General features: G+C 41.4%; 2 protein-coding genes across 7 annotated transcripts in view; one reads left to right on the top strand and one right to left on the bottom strand.

Annotated features, from left to right (window-relative positions):
- Positions 1-3,457: 3,457 nt before the first annotated feature.
- On the top strand, positions 3,458-5,328 carry SIVA1 (SIVA1 apoptosis inducing factor). 2 transcript variants are annotated; one of them, XM_069783312.1, is made up of 4 exons: positions 3,458-3,610; positions 3,806-4,012; positions 4,442-4,598; positions 5,099-5,328. In XM_069783312.1, exons 1-4 carry the CDS (start codon positions 3,493-3,495, stop codon positions 5,154-5,156), a joined length of 540 nt encoding a protein of 179 aa, XP_069639413.1. In that variant the 5' UTR covers positions 3,458-3,492; the 3' UTR covers positions 5,157-5,328. The 2 variants fall into 2 exon arrangements, with proteins under 2 accessions (XP_069639413.1, XP_069639412.1); XM_069783311.1 differs by having other exon boundaries at positions 4,439-4,598.
- Positions 5,329-23,205: 17,877 nt separating this feature from the next.
- AKT1 (AKT serine/threonine kinase 1) overlaps positions 23,206-26,115 on the bottom strand; it is a 74,914-nt gene continuing 72,004 nt past the window's right edge. For all 5 annotated transcript variants that reach the window (XM_069783308.1, XM_069783306.1, XM_069783307.1 and 2 more), the window contains 2 exons: positions 25,495-25,597; positions 23,206-24,829 (listed from right to left, as the gene is read on the bottom strand). In XM_069783308.1, coding sequence (XP_069639409.1) covers positions 24,750-24,829; positions 25,495-25,597 — 183 coding nt within the window. In that variant the 3' untranslated portion in view covers positions 23,206-24,749. The remainder of the gene's footprint in view (positions 24,830-25,494; positions 25,598-26,115) is intronic.

Raw genomic sequence — 26,115 nt, 5'->3', positions numbered from 1 at the left:
CAGATGTTAGGAATTATCAGGGAAGGGAGCAAGAAGAAAACACCTTTAGATTTGTGCTGTCCGAGTGCATAGCATCCCCGCAGCTGGTGCACTGGCCACCCAGCTTCAGGAAGGACGTTAGAGACTATGAGAGGGATGGAAAATGATATCTGAGGCTGTCTGTACCCTGTAGCTTAGGTATGCTGGGTACACTCGGTCACCTAGTCCTCTGCTGCCCAGAGCTCTTGGGGCAGCCCGGGCTCCCTCCCTCCCTTCCCATGCACCCCAGTCGCTCTCCAGAGCCACAGTGCACATTAGAGAATTTTCCTGTGCCGTGAACTGGAATGTGGCACAGGTGATGTGGATCAGGACACACTGCAAAGGAGTGCTTCAACATGGCAAAATATTTCATCTTGAATAAAAGATGAAGGAGGATGATATAGCAGACGTCTTTATAGTCATGGATGTTATGCAGACAGTCAATAGGGAATGGTTATTCATTATTTTTTATAAAACCAGACATAGGAGACACCCAAGGAAATTAACAGGCAGCAAACTGAAAACAACCTGATGAAGCATTTTTTTTAAATAATACATTACTAAGTTATAGACCTTGCTAGACAAGATAAACAAAATGTTACCAGTTTTGAGAAGGGAACTGGACAAATCTGTGAAGAGTGGGCCTACTGACAGCTATTAAACATTAAGATCCAGATGGAAATTTTGGCTCAGAAAATTTCTGAACTTTAAACTGCTAGAAGCAAAGAAGGTGAACTATGGCCAGAATCCTTCTGTGGCTGCCCTGACTTTCTTAGAGCACTGGTAGAAATAGAATATTAGGAAAGACAGACTTAGCAAGCACAATCCATTTTGCTCTTTAAATTTGCTTACTGGAAATGGAAACTATTGAAAAAAAATGAAATTAAATTTTTCTTTGTTCTGTAAGTGACAAAGCTGTCAACCAGGCAATTTGTCTGTAATATTCACACAGGCACAGAAGAAGCAAAGGAGCAAGAAAAAGACTGTCATTTTTATTCTCTGCTTTTTTTTTTACAAACACGTTTTCAAGGATAAACCAAAATCATCGTATTTCACAATTACCATTAGTGGTCTGGGATTTGTTTGGGTTGCTTTTTCACATTCAGAAGCTGCGTAATGTAACACATGATCTCATTAACTAACTTGGGAAGTCGTTAGCATTAATTTTCATGAGCGCTCAATGCCAGCAAGCTTTGCCAGATCAGATCTCAGCCTTTCTTCTACTTCCAAATCACCAGTGGACCTTCCTCAAGGCTTACTGCTATGAAACTAATAAAATACTCAGAATCATTCTGTTGGGTAACAAGTCAACAGACTGGCAGATGAACCACTTCCCTCCCTGTAGGATGCTAAGGTATGTTGGTACAGACCAGACAGGATTATTTTGCCTTCATAGCTTACAAATAGGGAATAGCTGGTCAGTAACAGATGTTGTTAAGTTTGGGGCTTGCAAACCAATTAAGAGTTGTCACTACCTGAGGCTGACTCAGCTGCGACAGAAGATTTCTGCATCTGCCCTGCAGTGGGGTGGTGGTGGCACATGTCAAACCTAATCAGCCCTCAGGGAAAGTGCCCTTAAATTTACCCTTCAGTGACAGCACCAGAAGCACTGCTGCAGCACATGCTGCTTACTTTCAAATCTACTTCATACTCTGAGATGAGTGTTTCAGAGCACTCCTTCTTCACAAGCAGAACAGCACTTTTAACTTTTTCCTTTGTATTTCATGCCGTTCTCAGTCGAGTTCCATCCACAGTTATCCTATGCCATGTTAATGAAACGTGTGATCTGCTGCCCTCTATCCTGACAGGGCTCCATCTGACTGGGATTACATTCTCATTCACCCATATTCCCCAGAGAGCTTCAGGGACATCAGAATGTATATCTAATGAATATTTACAAAGAAATTTCCTTAAAGAGAAAGAGAAGACCGTAAGTTTTCAATGTGCAGTGGCAAATTGTCTGCTGAACATCTTTAAGCATGCCTTTGCAAGTGCATGCAGAAAAAGCCAAAGTAGAAATCTTCACAGCTAAAGAAAGTGTGACAGGAGTCAGACTTTGGCGCTCAGAAGGGATTTTTTTGTGAATTACTGTGCATTACAACTGTAGCTTCCACTCCACAGACCACAAGCCTGGGCTGATCAGCTATACAGAAAAAAAAAAAACCCCAAACAAAAAAAAAACAACAAAAAACCCAACCAAAGAAAACAAAAAACCCACATTAACCTGTATGAAATCAGTATGGTTGTGCCTGCAAACTAGCAGCAGTTCAGCAGCTAGTGGAAGTATGGTTTTGGTGTTCACTGATGGAAAAATCACCCTTATATTTGGTCATGATTTTGCCCAGAATCCTAGCGTACATACAGGTGAAGGTTTGAATTCAAAAACCTCTCTGGAAGAAATACAACTGTCCTGACTGATTACCTTCTTCAAATGACACAAAGCATTGCACCAGGGACACCACCACCAGTTTTAAAGGTCTTGTTTGCCCTGCGGAAAACAATGTGTTTTCAAAATATACATAGCAACCAGACTGACTGCTACTTGGAATTGAACACGACACTTTTGATCTGTGAAACGATACCGAGACTGCTGTAGACAGTTTACCTATAAATAGCAAATTAATTGTAGTAATTCCCGGTCACACAATGACAGCAGAAAGTCTCAGGGAACTCGGGTGACTGAGCTGAAGCCGAGCGTCAGGCCCCGCAGCCTCACTGAGCACCACGAGTGGCGAACCCGCTCTCCCTGTTAGCAGGCCCTGGCCGGCCGGAGGTTCTCCAGCCTCCGGGCTGGTTTTTTACAAAAAAAAGTGAATTCTTGCACTCGCGCACGTTCTCGTTGGTTCTACAGCATTGAGACAGCTAGAGCTTTGGCAGGTGGTTCAAGTTTTTGGAAGAACTGGGTGCGCCCCAACCCAGGCGTAACCCGCAGGGCTTGTGGAAAGGAAGGCGAGTCCGAAACCACTAACGGGGAAAGAGGATTTATTGGCAAACCCGAGTTTCAAAACCTCGTTTCGCTTTGTCCTGCCGGGTTCTTCGCACCCAGGACCAGACGCACGGAGGAGCGGACGACCTCCGGCCGCCGACACGCGTGAGGAGCGGCAGGGCCGGCCGGGCGCCGCAGGCGGCCCCGGCGGGCGGCAGCGGACGCTCGGGGCGCGGCGAAAAGCGAAATTTTTCCTGCGGCCGAAGCGCCGGGCTCCCGGCGGGCAGAGGCGGGCGGTCCCGGCCGCGAAGTACCTCAGGCTGAGGAGGGAGGCTGAGGAGGGGCGGGGCTGGCCCCGCCCACCCCCTCGCGCTTCCCCCCCTTGCCGCCCCGCCATTGGCCCTGCGCGGCGATGACGCCGCGGAGAACGGCCGGCCGTGGGGCGGGGGGGGAGGAAGAGGAGGAGGAGGAGGAGGAGGAGGAGGAGGAGGAGGAGGAGGAGGAGGAGGAGGTGGTGGTGGCGGCGGCGGCGGCGGGCCGGTCCCGCCATGCCGAAGCGCTCCTGCCCCTTCGGGGAGGCGGCCCCGCTCCAGCTGAAAACCCGTGTGGGGCTGCGTGAGCTGAGCCACGGCGTGCGGGGCGAGGAGTACCGGCGGGAGGTTTTCGGTGAGGCGGAGGGAGGGTGGGAAGCGCCGCGAGCCGTCGCCCCGCCGGGCTGGGCCGGGCCGGGCCGGGCCGGGCCTGTGCCCACAGGCCTCCCCCGCCGCCGCTGCCTCCCGACCTCCCGGGCCTGGCGGCGGGGTGTGAGGGGGGGAAGCCGCCCCTAACCCTCCTCTCCCTCCCCTCCCGTCCCGCCGGCAGAGCGGACCCGGCGGCTGCTCTTCAGGGGCGCCCAGGCGTACATGGAGGGCGCCTGGCCCGCCAGCCCCGCCGCCGCCCGGGCGGTCAGCCGTTCGCCGGAGCCCGGCGGGGAGGCCCAGGACGGCAGAGCGGGGCGGCGGTGGAGCGGACAGCTCCTCATCGGCCACGACGGGAGACTGCTGAGGGGCCCCGCCGCCACGGAGAAGGGTGAGTGGGCCCGCCGCGGGCGGGGGGGCCGGCGCTGCCCTGCGGTGCTGCCTGGAGCCAGGCTGCAGGCGCTGCTCTCCGCCCGCCGGGCTTCCAGGCACACGTTGGGGGGGCGGGGGGCTGTCCCCCTCTCCCTAGTTCTTCTTTGTTGTCTTTTTTTAAAGGAAGCGTTAGATTTGAGCTTCGCTGGCGGATTTAGAAACTGTTGCACGTATGGTCTGCTGGAGAATCTCTTGGTGGTCTCTGCCGTTGAGCAGAAAAAGTACCAACAAAGTTACAAGCAGCGGGCTCGGTGCTTGGTGCCTGCTGCCGCCTGTGGCTGTAACGCCGAGCGGAGATAACCACGCTCCGCAGTTCTTAGAACTTCCAGGTGCTTTCTCTGTTTTGCTGTAAAGTATCTCTCTTCTTAACTGCATCTTTTCAAAGCAGTTCCACCCGTGGGAGTTTCCAAAGCCTGTTCATCGTGTGTAAGAACTGCTGATGTCAAGGAAGCATGTACACAGTGCGACCAGTTTGTCTGCCAGAACTGCAGCAGGCTCTGCAGCTGCTGTAACACAGTTACCTGTTCTTTGTGCTCCACTATTGAGTAAGTGCCTTTTGAATTTTTAAGCTTATTTTAATTATATATGCCCTGAAAATTGGCTGTAGCCTACGAAGACCCAGCAGATATCTAGCTCATCCACGTAAAGGACTTGAACTCTTCTCAGGTTGCTTTAGCAACAGTAAAACTGTCTGAAACATGGAAAATAAAATGTCTGCATGAAGGAGTCTAATCAATCTTAGTGCAAGTCTTGTTTAGCTTTTCATTTAAGTGTTCTAGGAGGCAAAAATTCCACTTGCTTTCCCACCAGCAATAGAGTATGCTGGTCAGTGATGAATGAATGCACTCCCAAGGAGTAATCTTAAGTTTTTGCCATCACTGTTAACAATTCTATGATATGAGTGTGCTGCGTGGGAGTCCTGTGGTTACAGTTGATAATGGAATAGGATGGCATTCTTTTTGTTATGTTCCAGAAACAGAAGACACACTGACATTGTTTCTTTTGGTTTTCTTTTTTTTTTCTTTTTTTTTTCCCCCCTCCCTAGTTATGGTGATATGGGAGAGCAAGTTCTCTGCAATGGTTGTTCAATATTTCAAGTCTGAAACTTGATGAAATCGCCTTTATGGCTAGGATGTCCATATATTTCATGAAGTCTCCTCCTTACGGCTGGTCAATTAATCCTTTTAGCATGTGAATTAATTATGGAATTTCTATCTTTTATATCTTTATATTGTACTTTTTAATATTGTAGCTAAATAAACTTATATATTTTGAGGCTTTCTAGATTATTTCGGGTCAACTTTTTCCTTTTCCCTAGTTGTGATATGCCTATCTGGAAGGGGGCTACTTTGTGCTCTTACCTGGTGTTCCTTATGTGATACAGAATTCAGAATATTCATCCAGTGTCTCTCCACTTGTTGCTCATGTTAGGACACACTTTTGTGGGATCAGAATAGAAATCGGTTGCTCCTCATGTGCTTTCAGGTGAGTGTAAATCTATTCTGGACACACAATGTTTTCTTTGTGAGCTAACTAGGAAAATCAGCCAGGCCTGAAGGTTTTTCCAAGCGGAGAGTTTGCTGATTTCTGGTCAAATTTTTTTAAACCGTCACAAACTTCTTATGATTACTGACAGCTTGGATAGTTTTAATTGTTCTTTCCATGGTAACTTTGATAAAAAGAACAATTATACACCAGGCTTAACTTCTCAATAGTTAAGTGTCAAAGACTACTTTTCCTGTACCCAACTTGCAAGGTCTTTCTTGGAAAGCAGCTTGTTTGTATAAGTTTATCACCTACACTGCAAACTTCGTATTGTCCTGAATACCCACTCAAAAATAGCTCATGAATTGGTCTGACAGATGGTCAGCACTGAAGTGTACATCTCCATAAACTAGCTCATTTTCATTTTCCTTTCATATCACTGCAGAAACCAGTTTGCTGAGTATTGTTTGTGCTGTAGGAGCGAGACTATCATTAAGTACTACTGCAAAGCCCCTCAAAGTAATTTTCTTTTACTATTTTTGAAAACACCAGACTTTTCATTTTGCAAGGCAACTATACGTAAGATAAAACTACAGTGGTCTTCATCTCAGGAAAACGATGGCTTAAGTGGCTGATTTCAGACTGTAGGAGAAAAGGAACAGCTGAGAGAAAAAAGAAATTATCACGGCACTCATAGCTAATACTCAGTTTCCCAAATTATTTGCCCTGAATTCCCAAAGTAAAGTCTGCCACTCATGCTTCCCAGCCTTCTCAACTGTGATTAGTGTGTTTTGCGTGAGGTAACATTTTTTTACCTATTCCCTTCCACTCTAGCCATTTCTATTTGAAGACATTGAAAGGCCCTTGCAATGCAAGTTGAGGGACATCTTTATTTGACATGCTTTTGAAAGCAGACTGGGTATTTTTACATTTCAGAATACTGCAACTAACCAAAATGGAACAGTAGATGCAAAGGGTGGGGTGATAACTATTGCTGAAGAGTGGTACTTCTTCATAGTTGCACATTGGATGGCTTTAGATATATGAGCCACAATGAGGTACAAGCTGATGGGTTTTTTTGTAGCCCCCGTGTAATACTTTGTATAACTACACAGAGACACTTCAAAAGCATTTTTGCCCTTTAGGGTATCCTAGTGGGAGGGATGGGTGTCACCTCACTACGAAATCAACCATCTGTGTGCTAGCCTAGTGTGCCTGATGGATCTGGTTTGTTTCCCTGTTCTGCATGCTTTGAAGCCAATTAAAATGGGAGTTTGCTAGTTCTTACTCCAGTCTTGATTATGAGCAACTGTAAAATGTATCTTGTCCTCACCCCCAAAACAAACAGAAAAAGTCATAAGTCAGTCAGGTGAGCTAGTAGTGGAAGTATTAGTCAGTGTGCAGTAATTCCACAGTATTATCTATCTTTTCAAAACTGTAATAGATTAAGGCAGATTGATGCCAGATTTCTGGTGCAGTTCCCAGCTGTCAGGTATCATAGGGCAGATAAAAATGTTGCTGTGGTAATCATCTTAAAACACAGAGATGGGTTTTATGAATGGGAAGAATCTGTGGGTTATTGCATTTAAATGTTAGTTTTAGGAAAGAATTTTAAAACTTGGCTTCATTTCATTTGAAGCCTTAAGCAGTGAACAGAAATGTTTTTCAGTCAAGCATATTTTTCAAACTGAAACCTTCAAGTATGTGTCTGCTTTTTCTCATTCTCTCCTGACGGTGAGAGACTGAAAATACTGTTTTACTTCTAGGCTCCTGGAGAGATGAGACATGTTGTTTACAAATGATTTGTGTTTCAAAGTAGTTGATAAATGTGGGGGTTTGGCTCATTTATTCACTGCTGTATTTCATAGAAAGATGTCCTCTGTAAACAATGACATGGATTTCATGGCTTAAAGTTCTTATTTGTTATCCTCTAGCCTGCTCCTTGAAAGATGGTTGTTCGTTAGGACAGATACCTGATGTGGAGTGAGGAGCTGGGAGAAGGAAAAAGGAGGAGGGGAGGGCTGGAAAAGAGGGGTTAGTGGCTGGGAGGAGCAGGGCAGGAGGACAACAGAACAGCGTAATCAACTCTTGCACAGGGATGGTGCATCACACATGTAAGAAATGGTTTTTTTTAGCGGGTTACCAGCTGACTTGCTTCTCTGGCTTCAGAAGGTGTTAAAAACTGCTTCTCATGTGCTTGTATCTCCCAAAAGATTCAAATATTATTGAGGAAAGTTCCTGCTCTAGTCCTGCAGTTCTTAGATGAACAATGGGAGGTAGGACTGGGGACCGTTTTTAAATCTTTATATTGCCTACAGGAAAAAACTATGGGAAGGGAAGAATCTTTGGGTGAGAGGTCCAAAGATTTTCCTCTTTGTCTAATTTACTCCTACCCACAAGGCTTTGTATGTTGCCGCTGGTCAAGGAGCTGTACATTGGGTACTCCTAGGACTGCATAGGAAAGCCAGAGAAACTGGTTTATTAATTGAGCAGGAAATTATTTTTTATTACTGTGCTTTGTTGTTGTTATCATATGTCCTTCCCCTCCTATTCTGTGCAAAGTGTCAAAAATAAAAGTTTGCCTGGTGTTCAGAGGGAAGGAGATCCTCCGAGGAGCCAGCATAATGTTGGGTGAAAATATCCTACACTAATGATTTTACAGATGGATGAGAAACTTCTTCTGAGGCCTGTATATCATTACTGATGAAATAAGTCTCCAAGAGCACAGTTTTATGTCTAAAAGGAAGTCAGCTGATCTGATCAGGGTAAAACAATTTCTTTTAAGCCTAGTATGTGAGTAAATACTAGAAATGTATGGTTTCAGAGACACCAGATATTCCTTTAAGGACAGTCTAAGGTGGTAAATGACTTCAGTAGTCTCCAGTATCTACAATCTGCATTAGAACAAAACCACACAATATTTTGAAGAACTTCAGTAAAAAGATCAAATACACTTGAGTTACCTCCTTCAATAGCATTTATCCATTACATGCATCCCTCGTAGTAATGTTGTGTTCTTGGTGTGTAGATCAGATTTAGTGGTTACACAAATAACCTTAGTCTTGTGTGCACAGTAATTCCTGTATGCTTTGCAGATCAGGTCTGAAGCCCGTTTGCTTTCCAAGAGAAAAGTGAGCCATTCTACAGATGATTCAGACAACCTAAAAAAAAAAAAAACCAAAACCAAAAAAACCCCAAAAATCTTAGCTCAGGACACAAATCTAACCACTGCCATTGTGTGATCGGTACATCTTTTGTTTAATACAGCCAGCACCTAAGCCTCTGCTGCTCCTTTTGTTTTAGTGTCCTACACGTTTGGACCATGACTTGTAGCCAATTCATTTTTCTTCTTTCTGGGCAGGTGATAACTAGATGCAGTTGTATTTTATCTCAGGGCAGGGCACAAAAACCAACTTATTTGGGTGTAAGTGAAAGATTATGTCCTTTTTTTTGTTTATGAATATGGGCAAGATATTTATGCTTCGCTTCTGTGCTATATTTGCTACCATCGGCTGTGAGATACTAAGATGTGGCAGCAATCTACAAATGGTTTAAGTCTTCTGAATCTTTTCTGAACAGGCGCAACCAAGAAGTAGAAGTGGAAACTTAATCTTTGTCTCTAGGTTTGTTAGGTCTGGTTCTTCTGAAAACGCACAACTAGCCTCAAGGTGAATTGGTTAGACAACAGCAAATGCCAGCACTATGCAAGTAATACGTGCTTCTGTTTTTCTCCATTCAGGACCCTTGTAGTAGTTGCATGATGGTTTAGTGTTTTGACAAGATCAGACTGTATTAAAAAATTGAATCCTACCAAAACTTAACTACCATTAAACTCCTACCTATGCTGTATGTGTACAAACTTACATATACTACTCCTCTGTAATTTTTGGTTAGTTGTAATATTGTTTCATCATGGCAGGTGATGCAACTATTAGCTATTTGTGCCACCTTTACCTTCCATCCAGATTCCAATAGTGCTGACTACCGACGCATGAAGTCCTCACTCAGTGCTTGGGGAAACTCCAGTCAGTATAGAGTGTGGCAGTATATCTCCACAGTTTATTCTGTACACATCAAGCTTGTCGTCTGTTCTATGGAGTAGTTTACCATCGATTGTTAGACTAAGCTTAGATCCCAAGCTACTGTAGAAATGTGTGGGGTTGTCCAAGCAGGGGGAGGAAAACTTCAAACCACCCAACAGAAGCACTCTACTGATGCGCAGAACAAAACTGCTACAGCGGCACAAAGATTGTATAGCCAAACTTTGTAGCATAACATTGGGTATTACAGCTTTGCAAATGTGAAATGGGAGGATTGGTGGGAGGCTCTTCCAAGAGACCGTCTTTCTTCCAGCCGGCTTTTGCATGAGGACAGATAAGGTTAAGAAAGACCACGTGTACTGTGATGTTGATTTTCCTTGTGCTGTTTCTTCCACTGCCTTTAGGGTTTTTCATTACTGAATCTTACAGGGGAAGGTAGCAAAGCTTTGAACATTGTGTTTTGTTCATTTTGAAGCAAATTGGTTAACCTATTAAAAGTAGCCAAGAGGCTTTAGAAAATGTTAATGCTTCTTTAAAAATAAATAGGAGCTATGTGATTCAAAGACCAACACTGCTTGTGGATAGAAAATTGGAAGAAAATGATTCTAAATCTTACTTTCTATTTTACATTAATAAAATTGCAATAGAGTGAAAGTGATCAGACACTGTATATTTTATAATATTTTAATGACTGTCACAGTTATGTATGTAACATTTCTTTTGTATAGATACTTTATTTCTAAAGGTACTGAAATACCATAGTTCTTATAGCTGATTGCATTTTGAACTGCTACCATTGTAATACAAGTTTTAATGATATTTGCTAGTGTTGTGTATTCTGGGCTTTTGTTGTTTTGTTTTTTCCCTTAGGAAGAGCTGCAGCTGGAATCAAATGATTATAGCTTACACTTTAATTACAAGTTTTTAGTTCTTGTGGTTGTGATTTGCGTTAAAACCTAGTGATAGATGTTATATTACTTATCTCTTGCAGAGGTTATTATTGCTTAAACATTTTGTCGTTGTAGGATTTACTTTAAACTTTAGGATTTATTTAATTGTATTTGCTTAAATCGTTTTACTCAAATGTAATAGTTCTCCCCTTCTCATTTGTTCTGTTGTCACTTTCTCTGTAAGATATGGATGTTTTTCTGTTCTTTCCCTGACAAATACAGTTGTAGGTAGTGGGGCCAGATGTCCACTTGATAACCTGCACAGCAATATCAAAATCAACATAGTATCGCCAGGTACTATCTTGATCTGTTCTACATACATATGCTCTTAAACTTGCACTGAAGTTCTGAAAACTGCCAGCAGCTTCTTGTGCAGAAGTCCACTTTATTCTGATTGGAAGATAAAACATAACCATTCATCTTACCTTTTCAGCAGAAGTTTCATGTTGTAGCCACAGGGTGGCACCACTATGTTAGTTTTGTGTAGATTGTTACCCAAGTTCTGATTTTTTTCTCAAGTCCTCACAGCTTGATTGATACTATTATAATTGGACTGTTGGGGGGGGGGGGGTAGGGGGAGTAGTGTTTTTAAAATATCCCCCTCATAGATGTGTAGGTCCAAAACAAATGTTTCCAAAACAGAATTTTTTTATCCAAAATACTTTGTACCATTCATAAAAGCCTGAAATTCAAAATGGACCATTTTGCTGTCTACAAAGACAAAAGCAAAATGTAAATTGTATGCATAAACATAAATTTATCACATTTTTCTTTTGAATTTTAAGGTATCAGTATCATAAACAAGGGTATTTATATGCCAGACAATATGTAAGTTATATCACTCTTAAAAAAAACAAATGCCAACAACAAAAGACCCCCAAACACCCACATTCCACATTTTGTTGCAGTAAATTAACGTATCACATGCAAGTTGCTTCTCATAAAGATGTGAAAGTATGGTGATAGCTATGCCAATAGTAGGAGTGTAATGCTGGACTTACTTTGAAATCTACTAGAGGGTGCTGAGCAAGCCAGCTAACATCACTGGAAGGCTGCTGTCCATCACCTTTGAATGGCAGTGGCAACTGGTAGATGGTCCTGATGACTGAGAAAAGGTGAGGGTTATGCCATTCTTTGAAGACAACAATTTTGGGAATTATGGGCTGGTCAGTCTGACCTCAGTCCACAGGAAGATTATAGTGTGAATCCTCACAAAAGCTGTGTCTAGGACTATATCCAGATACATGAAGGGCAAGAACATAATTGGGAACAGTCAACACAATTTTATCAAGGGCAAATTACGTTTGACCAAGCTAACTGCCTTTTCTGATGAGATGAGCAGCACCCGATGAGAGGAGAGAAATGGATGTCATTCACCTTGACATCAGCAAGGCTTTCAATGCAGTCCCTGAAAGTACCCTTGTAGAAGCTCTATTGGAGAGGTGAACTGTAAGGTGGGTAGAAGCTTTGCCGGACTGTCATACAAAGGGCTGTGACAGGCAGGGCAAACCCAACCAGCAGCAGATTACTAGTAGCATTGCTCAGGAGTTGTTACTGGAGCTGATGCTGTTTGATGTCTTTGCTGGTGACCTGGACGATGAGATAGAGCAGACCCTTGGGCAGTCCCTGGATGATGCTGGGTTGGCGGCAGTGGCCAGTACCTGAAGGGTGGTGGCACAGGAGCCTCAGCAAGCCATAGCAGTGGGCTGGCAGGGGCCTCCTGGATGTGGTGAGGGTAAGTGCAAAGCCCTGCTCTGGGGACAGAGTCATGCCATCCATAGCCCAGGCTGGGTGCTGACGGACTAGAAAACGGCTTTGCAGAAAAAGGACCTGGGTGTCCTGGGTTGCACCTGAGTCAGTGTGTCCTTGTTATGGTAAAGGCAAACTGCTAGCCAGCATGGTTCCCCTTGTGCATGAGATCCAGAGCTGTTACTGTTGCACACAGAGGCTTTAGTGGTCCTGAAGACCATACAGTGCAGAGAGACAACGCTAAGGGACGGGAAGCCTGGAGACTGCCACTTCACAGACAGGGCATGTCTGTGGCCTTCAGAGTATCAAAAGCACAAGTATTTTATGTTTTTTTCTTGGGATTGCAAGGCTCTGTATTCATGTATGGTGCTTTTGAATACACTTGGGAATTGATAGTATTGTTGAAACCCTTCAGCAGCCTTAGACCTGCTACATTCTTTTTCTGTTCTCCTGAGCATTGATTACTGCTAGTCAGAAATGAGGAACTGGTAAAAGGATATGTGGTCTGAGTGTGTCCACTCTTACATCCTGTTTACTCTGCTAGAACTACTGATATGATGAAACTTACTCATATCCTTAAGTGTTTTGGTGGGCTGTGCTGTAGAGTGCAGCACTTCGCAGAATAAAGATTCCTGAGCCTAAAGAAATAAATAATTAAATTTTCAACCAAGTAGCTTACATACAAAAATTAATGCACTTTTATGTATCTTAGTCCCACTGATTTACATTTTAGGAGCTTGATTCTCCCACGCTTTCTTGCACTGAGTAATACCTTGCTAAATGAGTAGTCTGATTGTTCTGATTCCTCTTTCCATGACAGCAAGATTATTTACTGCCCCAAACTAGACTTTAAAATATTTTTAAACCCAGTGAAAACAAGCTTAGAGACCTGGGACTGTAGTCAGTTTGGATGAACAGTATAAGGAATTAAAGTATAGTGAAATATAAGGCTGAAAATATATAGTCAATGTGCAAGTTTTCATGGTCTCCTCGCAAAGGTTAGAAGAAAGCCAGCTGAAATACTTCCTTTGTACCTTGTTTCATCAGAAGATGAGTGGTTTGACTCCAGGTTGTTCTGGAAGTCCTCACTTCTCTGAAAATGAGAGAACTTAGTCTCAGTTGGATATAGTCACATGTATTGCTACTTTACAAAGCTGGTTTAGGATACCTGTGTATTTAGACAGGTCAGATTTTCACATGAGTTTTCTTACTCAGCCATCGCATGGAGTAAAGAAGTTCTGTAGAAAACTGCTTCATTCATGTGAATTCTCATGAGCACTGTTGAACACAAGCATCTGTAAGTCTGAAAATATCCTGTGTTCCTCACCTATCCAATATTGGAGTGCACTGTCTTAGTGAGACCAAGAACTAGAAGTTATTGTAAACCAGGTTAGAGGAACTTTCCCTCTTCACTGGTACAAGTTGTCCATTCTTTGTTTACTTCATGCACTTTCATGTATCTATGTATTTGTGTTTAGGATCATTGCTAGAACCTTTTTTCCTTACATCTTGTACTGACTTTGTCCCTTCTGTGCTGATGCTACTGATATGGATACAGCAAGAGCTTGTGCACTTCTGTTCACTTTAACACTAGTAAGTTTTCCATTTGTGGAAATTGTGCTGTCCTTGCTCTGCTGAAGAGTTCACCAAAGCTCATGATGCTTCATTGCTGCTGGTGCTTGTAATCTACTGCAAAATGACATGATTTGGGGTTCTTTCGTTTTTTCCTTAGTGCCAGGTATTGTCTTTGGTTGTGTTTTACAGTGCAAGTGTAGCTTAATACACAAGAGTTATGGCTTTGAGCTGTATCTGAAATGTCTGTAATATTAATTTCACGCATAGTCTCTTCTGCCCAAAGTTAAATGAAAACTTTCATAATAATGAGTGCTTCAGAAACAAGACTACTCTTTAAAGTTTAGTGGTATACATCACTTGGACATGAAAACTAGTTCAAACCTCAACACTTGTTCTCTGTATTTTCTCAAGAATTTCAGTTCTTGTGAGGCTTTTAACTTTATTCCTCCACTCAGAATGTTTTCTTAGTTTGCTTAACTCATGCTACCATCTGTTGTTCAGTAACTACTCAGAGCCAAGACGGCTGATGGAGATCTGAGTTCTCTTAGATCAGCACTTGGCACTGTGAGCTTTTTCACAACCCAACAAGCAGTTCCAACAGCTGCATGCATGAATCACTTAAGTTATAGTACCCTGCAGCACCCTGTAAGAATGGGTTTTGACAATCTGGTCAGATACCACACAAGCAAAAGTGCTGTGAACTGAGCTCCTTGGAAGGTGTGACATAAATTTAAGATCATTATTTTGATACTTATTTTAATGTAATGTGCTCTAAAGTTTCATTACTCTTCAAAAAGCTTTGGGAACACCTAGATTGCACATTAGAATTTACCATTAATTACCAAAAAAATTCAGTAGGCTGGAGGGGGGATGTGTGCGTGTTTGTTTGTTACAGCAAACTGTTCTGACACATTGCTTATGGCATTTCATATTACTGAGACACAGTTTGCCCCAGCAGTAGAACTGTTCTTCACATGCTCTTGGGCCAGTCTATATTTAAACCTGTCTCCAGCAGTATTTTATTTCTGTTGTTTTAGTCTGGTTTGCTTAGCTGTGGATACATTCTTGATTATGCTGTATGTTTATTGAAAGATTTTGCTATCATAGAATCATTTAGGTTGGAAAAGACCTTTAAGATGATCGAGTCCAACCGTTAACCTAGCACTGCCAAGTCCACCACTGATCCATCTCCCTAAGTGACACATCTATATGTCTTTTAAATACCTCTAGGGATGGTGACTCAACCACTTCCCCGGGCAGCCTTTTCCAATGTTCATGTACTGTTCTTCTGCAAACACTACAAACCATCATTTCATTCACAGTTTAGCAAGGTGCAAGAGCACTTCTTTAAGGTTTGCAAGAGGATAGCGTGGGTTCCTTGTTGCTTTCGTAGCACTTAGTTAGCTGATTGCACCAACACCAAGTCCAAAAGAGTGGTGTAAATCAGCCCAGTGTCATCGGGCAACCTGAGCTATGCAGCTGAGGATCTTGTCCTGCATATAACTTTTGTTATGCTCTAGTGTTATTATTTGTTTAATGATAACCATTGCTTTGGCTGAGTATTTAAACCAAGGCTGCTCACAAAAGAATTTATGGGGTCCATATGTTTTCATTTCACTTAACTGCCTTAATAAGGGGCAGGGGGGGAAAGCACTATGGAGGTTATATTGTCTTGATTTTTATTTTTGCATCTGCAAACTAGCTGGAGCCAAGCAGGGTAACTGTAGGATGGGACAGTATCATCCAGGAATAGAGTGTTGAAACTTACTTCTTGGGCAACTTTCACAGAGCTGTCTGGCAGGACTTCCCCCTCAGCTCCTTGTAGAAAATTAGATCAGTGGGTACCCAGGGGATAATGAGGGATGGGTGCCAGAGATGGAAAGCCTCAGTGGTTCTGCAGGAGGATGGGAAAGGACATGATTAATTCTTGTGTTCTGAGAGTTTAACCAGTTTTGTTGAGTTGGACTGCAAGCCTTTCACACCACTAGAAAAGTGGTCCTGGGATGTATAGTCTGCAGACTGAGGCAGGGAACTTGAGGATGCTGAAGAAGGGTTGGTGTTTGTAAGAGTTTTTAAGATAATATGTAAATGTCTTCCATCAGCAATTTTCAGTCAATGTCTTATCAGGGATTTAACTCTATTTTTATAGAGACCTCTGGGTAAGTTAAACTTGATAGTTCATCCCACAATGAAAAGATAAGCTAGATGAAGGGCAAAGAAATGGTCTATTTTGCTTTCCCCAGGTTTCTGACATCAGCTGGAAAACAACAGAAATGGATGCCACACAGTAAGGGATGACCAGATTATGTTTTTGGAAAGCAACTGACTCCACACATTCTTATTTCTGTAGTAGAGTTAGAAGGGTGAAAGGCACTGGGCAGTTACCTCCTCTTCATACCCTAGTAATTCTACTTGTGCTTCTGGAGCAGAATTGATATGAAAAATACCAATGGGAATAGGGAATTGCTTTAAAATTCAATAGGAGACATTCTCTTTATTTTGGTTAGGCCAGTATTTCATGCCAAAATACACCAATCAAGATTCTATAGGAAACTTGGGGATTTAGGTTCATATAGACAATGTAAAGTGGTCCTACAGGTTTGGGTCAGATGACAAAATTCAACTCATGCAGCTTTGCTACATTAAGGAACTGTAGTATCCAAAACAAGCTAATACACCCATCCCTAAAGTCAAATATTTGGTTGTCTTCAGTATTTTGTATATTCTAGTAAAGTCACCCACACCCAGACCAGTCCTGACCCGTGCTGGTGCCCAAGGCCAGGACTTTCTCCCAGGCCCTGTGCCACACCAGGTAGTGCTGATGGGAAGAGGAAGGACTACACTATAGGCTCTAACTACCATACCTCCTTTTGCTCATTAAATCTGCACTTGTCTGAGACACCAAGGTTAAGAGGGTCTTGCAGCTTCCTTTCATTATTTAAAAGGGAGCTTAACTGTATATTGGGTCTCTGAAGTCTCCACAGTGACCCAAGGAACATCCAGCATCAGGACACTGCCCAAGATAAAGTAATTATTTAAAGAGATACTATGTCAGTTCATAACACACCCTCTAGAAAGGAACTGCAGAAGATCAGAAACAGGCTAAGTCGGCATAAAAAAGAATGAGAGAAGGTAGGGAAGAGGAAGGAATCTGTTGTTGTCTGCTGGGAAGAGAAGGGAAGGAAGAAGGTGTCATAAGGAAAAAGGCAAAATAAAGAGAACTGGAATTCAGACAGAACTGACTAAAATAAGGGAGTGGGGACAGAACAGAGCAGCCTGGTCTCTACAGGTAACGCCCAGCAATCTGCATCCAACCTCCGTGCAGCAGGGAAGTGAAAGCCCACCTCCATGTGCCAGCTTTTTTTCTGCTCCCAGGAGAGGAGGTCTGCTCTGCAGAAGACAGACAGATGGCTTTGCCATTGCCTGTGCTCCTGTGGGGGATTTTTCCAGATGGGGAGTTGGAAGCTTCTTTGTGCTGCTACAGCCTTCCTCTCCAGCAGCCCTCGAGTGCTCGGGGCCTCCACCAGTCTGCGTACCCGTATCATATGCTACTCAGACATGTGCGCACATGCATCTCAGTACTGTGAAAATTTCAGCTGAACCTGTTAGAAAAATAGCTGTATTTATATCTAGGGTTTTCTTCATATTTGAAAAGTATCTGTGTTGACTTTTCCTTTCTTGTAACATGCACCTGTGTTTTTACATTATCAAGAGATTGCTAATAAAAACTGAGTTACCAGCAGTGATCTGAAAAGAAAGTTGACACAACTGTTTTGCAGAGAGGAACCTCAGACAACACTGTGTCACTCACACACTGACTTCATCAGTCAATCTCGATGCCTTCCTATATTGTTAGGGTTCCTCCTGTACCTCTGACAAAGCACAGGTGTGACAAGTTTCTCAAAGTTACCTGGAAAAACCACTGGGCAGCCCAGGAAGCATCACCCTCCTCACAACTTAGTGAGTTGCTTACTAGAATTAAAAAAAAAAAATATCCATTTTAAATAACAAGCAGCCACCTTTGACCTCACTTCCTTAACAGATGAGCAAATGAGCACAGAAAGTAAAACTCTGGAAAGGTAACGTGATTTCAAGTTTTACAATCAAGTAAAGGAAGATAATAAGTTTAATCCCTTTATCTTTGTTACACATTAAATTTATGACAACCTCACCTGTGTAAATAAGTACATTTTGTTCTGCTTTCTTGTACTTCCCTTCCTCTTCAACCTTCCAGTCTGCAGTTGAACCAGAAGTGACCTCTTTTTTTTTTTTTTTTTCTCAGTTTCGCTTTATACTCATTACTGGACTGTCAGCAGGTATTCCTGTCTTCCTGTTTAGTTTCATTTCCCCCAGTAATATCGGAATAAGGAACAATTGCAGCAGCTGAATGTATCATATGGAAAGCTTACTATATGCTGCAAGCAGCTTAAGAATAGTATCACTCCCTTTTTCATTACTAAAGTTCATTAAAGGGCTTATGTTTTGATCTTTCTGCACATCCATAAAGCCTTCAAAAATAATTTTAAAAGTTCATTAGCTATTTAAAATCACTCAAACACTGTATCATCTCCAGGCCTGTGGGGGGGAAAAAGATGGTGCAATTGTTCTCCAAAGTAAGTCAGATCTGCACTTCACTAAATTAAAAATAAAAAGCCAATTTCAGGGTAAGGAGCCCCCACAGCACAGACCTTGCCCTCAGCCATGCTGGTGCTCCTGATTGTCTGAGGCACTGCTGACATGTGGTGAGCTGCTGGTTCAATTCTGTCAGGAGACCAAAGTCAAACTGGCATTTTCAACAGCAGTCAGCAAACTGGAAGCATATATAAATCCACAGGGTACAGCTGTGCAGCTCCAGGTGCAAGCTACCTTAAGGGAGCTGGCAGCTCCAGCCTGCACTAGAAAAAAATTTCTGAGTGACTTGTGTCAGACAGGTGAAAAGAACATTAAAAGGAATCTATTCTGGGCTTGACACTGTGGAAAGGAAAAGGTGCAACCACCAAAACCAAGCAGAGATGGAAGTGCCTGGTGGTGATGCTGTTAATGCAGCCTCTCAGAAACAGCCAAAGGATCCTGTTAGAGTGCAAATGCTAATGCAAAGCAGACATCATCCTTCACCTGAAAGAGTAATCACCCAGGGTTTTCTCTCCTAGTCATGCCAGGAGGAAACCTAGAATATCCAGCCTGCCTGCAACCATCTCAAGCAATGCAAGGGCAAGCGGTGGTGCTCCTGCTTTAGAGGAATGCGCCAACAACCTCCAGTTCAGTAAGTGACAATATACTAGAATAGAATGTACTCTTCATATCCCTGAGAAAATTACTTGCAAAACTGTAATGCAATAAAATGCGTATCAATTCAACAAAGATACATACTTTGCTTAAAACAGTAAGTGCAGTGAACTTGGGATGACCAGGGCCAACGACAAAAGAAAATGAGAAAAATGCAGGATTTGTACTACTTGGAAGCATCTCAAAGCAAGGCTGGTGCCGAGTCACATAGATTGTATGACAGTAGTAGAGAGGTTGTGTCAGTCTGGAAGTATAAATACATACCAGAGATGATAGGAAAAAAAAAAAACAAACCCCCAAAAATAAGGCTCCTTCACTAAAGCACATGCTCTCAAATCCAGGACCTAAATCATGGAATAGACCCAGAGACTCGTTGAGGCTTGCACGGATTTCTGGAGATTGTCTAGTCCAGTGCCCCTGCTCCAAGCATGGTCACCAAGACTTCCCCAAAGGAGTCCAATTTGTTTTAATCACTGTACTTCAATAAGATGAAGGAAGAACAGCACTACTGGTTTTGCTTTTTTTCCAAAACAATATAAAGTTTAAAAATGTATTTTATGATCACTTTAATCCAATTTCTATGAATTCCCAGGCACTGTGCTGAAAATCACAATCATTATTTTTTTGTTCTGATACAGGTTTTCTCAGTACTACACAACAGTTTTCTGGCTAACAGCATCAGTACTGTAAGAATACAATAGTGCAAGGAAATAGATATGGTGGAGTTTACAAATAACTAAAGATCACAGCATTTGGGGTAGGGATTGTGTCTTCTCTGTTTCTGTAAAGAATTTTCACTCTTGTACTCAGAATAATTACAGTATCTTCTGTGGGATGAAAGTTATGTATTATTATAAAAATGCGCAGAATTTGAGACCCTCAGAAAGACAGCAACCGCCATCTGTGTTGTCATTATCTTATTGAAAGAAACTCAAAGACCTGATGAAGATGCAGAATACAAGCAGTGACAGTAATATGACAGAAGACAATGAAGAAACTGTGTGGAAAAATTCCTGCAAATAGAATCTTAGGTTAGACCAGGGTTACATTTAACACAAGAGGAAGTTCCTAAAGTCCATCTCTAGAGAAACAGGTAGTGAGCAGTAACTAGCAACCAACCACATGAAGCAGCGCTTCAGCGAAGGAGAAACTGAGAACCAAACTACCAGCACGCTGAAAAACCACAGAGGGAAGAAGTGTTTTCACATACAAAGTCTTTGATCTGATGCTCAAGAACAAACCCACCATGCTTACAAAACCAGGATGGTGACCAGCAGTTACAAAAAGTAAAATTGGGAAAAAAAAGAAAAAGAAAAAAAAAAAAGAAAAGTGGCATGCAGGGACTACTGTAACAAAATGGTTTTGTTTAAAATTATTTCAGACACAGAGCAACTAGTCATCACCTGATTAGAATGCAACATATGTTCCATTAGACAGCTACCAAACGTCTGTAAACTCAGCTGCATTGGGGATAATAAGCTCCCATTTGCTATAGGCACTGTGTGTTCTTTTCGTTTTACTTCTAGTGGCAATTAACCTCCCTGTTATTAAGAAAATTGAGCTAAAAGTGGAAGACAAACACACTTGTTTGCAACACTGAAGAAACAAGATCCTTTTACGTTCGCCCATTTCTTCAAATGTGTTTTTACCTTTGAAGCTCTTTTAGACACAGTGAAATAAATCAAACCTTCCTCCTGAATTACCATTTCTGAAACTTCTCAGGCAGAAAACCTATGCAACAGTCACAGGTGCTTTACATGTGTGTGCTTCTCTTCCGCAACTCCGTCTCCAACTTGGAGTCTGCATTCCCACTACAGGTTGTGACCTCCAATTTGGGACCACCATCCTAAATCCTGCTCCTGGAGATAAAAATCTGACTTAGCATATGCTCTAAAAAGCAAAGGGTTATTTTCTCTGATAAAGATTTTAAAATCCCACAAACACTGAGGAGTATGAAGAACACAGTACTTTTGTACTGAGCACTTAAATGCACATAAGCAACCCAAAGTAGCAGACAAGAAAATTCACTCTCAATTAAAGCAAAGATCATCCAATTCAAACAATCAAGGGAAAGTTTTTACCCTCAGATGTCCAAAAACTATCATAATTTTTTTCTCAGGTGGAAAACAGGGAACAAATTCAAATAGCAGCTGAGATACTCAAGGCCTGCATGAGAGCAGTGCAGCAGCTGGAGAGCATGTGGAGGTTATCTGCTGGAGGGGTGATGGTGGAGAAAGAAAAATGAAGCAAGCAGTTTGTTTTATTGGGGGGGGGAGGAAGTCATAGTTTGTGCAGAGTTGGGAATGCTATAAAGTACAGTGATCTTCACCCAGTTTAAAGGGAGAACAGCCTGCCATATCCTAATGGGATTGTACTGGATGTCTTAGTTACACAAGAGAACGTAAAATGGAATTTGCAGAATTACCTGGCTTCTGCCAGTGTCTCTTAACCCCAAATAGCAGGAGCAGCAGTGTATCTCTTTTGACCATTGCTCAGCCAACCTTATCTTCTGACTGCAGTCAGAGGCACACAGAGAACACAATGTTACTTACTTGCAAAGGTTTTTTCCTATTTTTCTTCCAATCCAAGTTTACAACCAAGTTCCTGGGCTGTAACGTACATACACTACCAGTGTTCTGCACTTGGGGTGCACACCATCTTTGCTGCAACGTACAACACCAGAGCAAGATGACATTTGTCAATGCCAGAAGGAAAAATGAGGAGGTTTTGGCTGTACAGATAGAAAAGTTTTGTGTTTTCAAATAAAAAAAGCTAAAGGAACATGCAAGATTTAAGCAGTCTCCACATATATGGTACAAAAGCAATCCAAGGTGAATGACACTGAGGTTATACAGACTTTTGTGATAGGATTTTCTGTGCTAAATCAAAATTTAAAGGACACATTTTATGTTTGCAGGTAGACAGCTGCAATGCCAGTAATCATTCAGTTATAGACAACAGGCAAGGCGTTTTAATAATCACAGGCAAAATGAGGGAAAATATCCAGAAGACCCCGCATTCAGGTGTGGCACTCATGGCTCACTGTTGCCAACATTACCACGATTCCCAGACTTTTTTGGCATTTTTTTTTTTAAGTTCCATTTTATAGATGGGAATTAAAACAAAAATCCATCAGCAACAACTGGCAGAAAAATACTGTTCTGAGACATAATCAGCCTCAGCAGAACCACCAGATCCATGTCTGTTCCTGCATTTAAAAGGCCAGATTTTCCTGGGGCAGATTATGGTAACCTTTGCTCATTCGCGTTGCCTATATTTGGATGCACGAAGTGTGTTAGTTCAGAACTTGTCAGGGCTTGTAGACTTGCAGAGGAGTTCTTTGGACTTCGTCCCTGGGCTGGCTGGAAACTCAGATGAAGGCTTGGAAGCAAAGGAAGGAGAGCAGTTAGGAGATCATACTTGCAGAATGGGACAGGCTGTCCAGCACCAGTCTCTACAGAAACACACATCCCTTCTTTCACCTTCCCGCCTTGCATAAAAGTGCAGTAAATTGTACTGGAAATTACAGCTTATTCCTTGAACCAAAAAATGTTTTGCATGTTTAATGGCTTACTACAGTCACAACTTCTTTGCTTAGTTTGAAGCATACTGCAGTTGTTCTTTGACGTTCTTTTATTTTTCTCTGTATTCTTGTTTGAAAAAGGACATTCCAGCCTTGTGTAACTACCTCCTAGAAGCAATTAATATTAGTCCCTAGAAAGGAAATGCAGTATTATATATTGTACACTGGCCCAAGTGGCTGGAATAGAAATACCTTTTAAGATTAGGGCCTCAGTAACACAATCTTACTGGCATCAGGAGGACAGCAAAATGAGGCCTGTTCTCATTTACCTCAAGACAAACTATTTCTGGCACAGGGTGTATTTCTTTTAACAAACATTTTCCAAAATTATCTTTGCATAATGATCAGCACAGAGATGAAACAACTGAGGAGGGGCTGAAAAGCCTAAATCCCTCAGTAATACGCACATCAAAACTCAAACTGGAGCAGTTGTTGCATCTCTACAAATTCAGAAAGCTCCTACCACAAGAAATAAGAACCTAACTTGTTAAAGCAATTTTTATTTAAGTATTTGGAGGGAAACTTTCATATCATGAGTAAAAATACTAAAGTTGAATGTTGTTAAAAAAAAAAAGTCAAGATGATGGGTTCTCTGTGCAAACACAGCCGTTTCTGATGGAAAGGGGAAGCGAGGGTTTTCATAACATACTCCCTTTCAAATAAAAAAATTAAATGCTAGTTAACTGCAGTACATGTCATCATTTTTTTATACAGTCAAGAGAATGAAAAACAAAAAAAGCTATTTAAGAGAACGCAACCTACAATGGAATAAATTCATTCGCAGCAGAGACAGAATAAGACTGCTTTTATGAAAATTACAAAGAAACATGATACAACAAAAATAGGGTGTGGGGAATTTTCCACTAAGATTAAAAATGAAAAACAAAAAAAAAATATTCACTTTTTGAACACCATTATTATTCAAACACATACGAAGTTTCAACCTAGTTTTTTTCTTATACATGGGAAACACTGTTAAAGTGAATCTTCAAGAGTGAGAAGGCACCATGAACTGTTGGCCGATACCTTTAATGCACACTCAAGAAAGAAGAAATGATCTGGCATGATGCAAAAAATCATTAAGTGTTTATATATATTCATATATCTTTTCATAAAAAAAAAAACAGCGGCAACAAGTCATTACTTCAGTGCCAAAATGTACTTTTGTCTGGCTGACTCACTCATTAAGATGATTTCTCGCTTAGACCTGCATGGTATTTTTATACAGTGGTGAAAGTGGGTGATTTTGCGTTGTTGCATTTCATATTAGATTGGTAAATCAGGCGTTTTCTAGGTTCTGAGAAGCCAATCCTATGAAGTATTCCTACACTCTATGCAAATGGAATAATTAAATGCACTGTCTAGAATGGAATACTCATCTGTACGACGTGGCAATTCCACTGGATTCAGTTCGATATGTAATGTCTTGTAGCAGATGTTATAACAAAAATAACTTTTGCTTTTTGATTTACCTCACTGAGGCCATTAATGCTGTTCCTATAGTTGGTTTTCTGGAGTTGGATGACACTTCACTGCTGTCCAAAATGAGTTTGAACCTTAACCCTCCAGAGTTTGTTCACTTTGTTGCTTATATTATTGCACTAGCTACTAAAGTCTTATATCTTCCTATATAAATCTAATTGTTCAGAGTGCAGATTCTATATTTAGATAATGAACTGTATGAAATAAATAAAATAAGGGGATTTTCTGGTCAGAGTTGCTGATATGTTGAATACCTTAATTATTTCTAAAGTAAACAGTTTTGGTGTATATTCTTAAAAACCTATGGTCATTCAGCATAAAAGCCTTGACGTAATACTTTAAGAATGGATTTGTTTTCCTTCTCAAAAATGCATCAAAGAATTGTTTTAAATACAGAATCTGTGAGGCTTCCTACAAATTCATCTAAATTGTAATACAAACACAGTTTGTAATTCAGATAATATAGAAAGTTCTCTAGTGTCCATTGAAGTAAGGTCCCCAAAATGCAGTCTGTTTTGTTTCTGAATGGGAAAACATTGCAAAACATTAAGCAGTTCCACTGGCTGAATAGGAGAACTGAGGAAAATGAGGTCTTCTCTCGTTATCTACACAATCCATGCTGTCATCTGAAAAATGAAAAAAAAAAAAAAACACAAACCAAAACAGTAGACAACATTTGCTTCCTTTTTGATTTTAAGTAAACAAACAGTAAGATAATGCATAGTAAAGTTATTTCAGAAAATTTCACTGTCGCCTTCTTCTTCCACAACTTGAAGGGACAAAGAAACAGGAAGTCTTAAATCTCACCCCATTAAATGGGCATCACAGAAGATCCCGATTGTTGTATGTAAACAGTTGTTCGGATGTCCATTTAAAATTGCTAAGGGCTGCATTGCTTAAATCCATATTCAGTGTTCTGAATTTCTGGCAATTGCTATTTCAGAGCATCAAGTGTGCTCAGTTACCATGAAAATAAAATATACTTTGATTGAATATGGACATTAGTCCACACTCAACTGACTGCTTGCATACACACAGTGTGTGTGCAGATGTACACATGCAAAACTCACGAACAGAATTATTCTCCAGTGGGAATGTGCAGATTTGGAAAAGACAACAGTACAAATAATTTCACATCAATTTACCAACTTCTTGGTCAAATACATATATGGAAAACCAGTGAGTTTAAACTGATGCTTTTTCACATGGTCTAAAGAGACCAGGTAACATTACAGCAGATTATTTCTGGTGGTCTGGAGAACACAGTGGGAAGCATTTGGGAAAACTTTACCTTGGTCAGGAGGAGTGATTGTTATCATCTGTGCTGTAAATTCTTCATCAAAGTATCTCGTATCTGTTTCGGATGTAACTTGTGGCTTAAACAGAGGTACAAGCTATGAAAAGAAAAAAAAAAATACCGTCCACTTACAGGTTCTTGCAGTACTGTTTGAAACAGGTAGAATTTGAAATAGAGTTATAAGCTACTGTGCCTTTTCCTACATTCCTAAAATAAGTTTAAAAAATGACAGTTCATAAAGAAGGGACCATATACAGTAAAAAGTATTTATTTAGGTGAGCCCTTCCTATTGATGGGGCATTTAAGGCATTTTGTCCCTAGAATTTAATTGCACAAAGAAAAACCTAGAATCCTAACATTTCTTCAAGTAATAAATAACATGCTTACAAGTATTTAAAAATAATAGTATATACTGGTTCCCCACCTAATTATAAGGCCATTGTCAACTGCATCTAGTCAGATTTATGCATAAGGAGGATGAAAATGAGTAAAAAAGATGCTTAGTGATACCAAACTGATTACCTAGACTTGCGTATTGCCACAAAGGTTGTAACGTTCACAAAAAAAAGTCAGCTACAGAGCTACCGTGCCCATGCAGCTCTGACTGCAACTGTG

This window comes from Haliaeetus albicilla, chromosome 5, assembly GCF_947461875.1.
Source record: "Haliaeetus albicilla chromosome 5, bHalAlb1.1, whole genome shotgun sequence".
Classification (NCBI taxonomy): domain Eukaryota; kingdom Metazoa; phylum Chordata; class Aves; order Accipitriformes; family Accipitridae; genus Haliaeetus; species Haliaeetus albicilla.
Note: the sequence above shows the minus strand (reverse complement) of the source record. Positions and strands in the feature narration are given on the sequence as shown.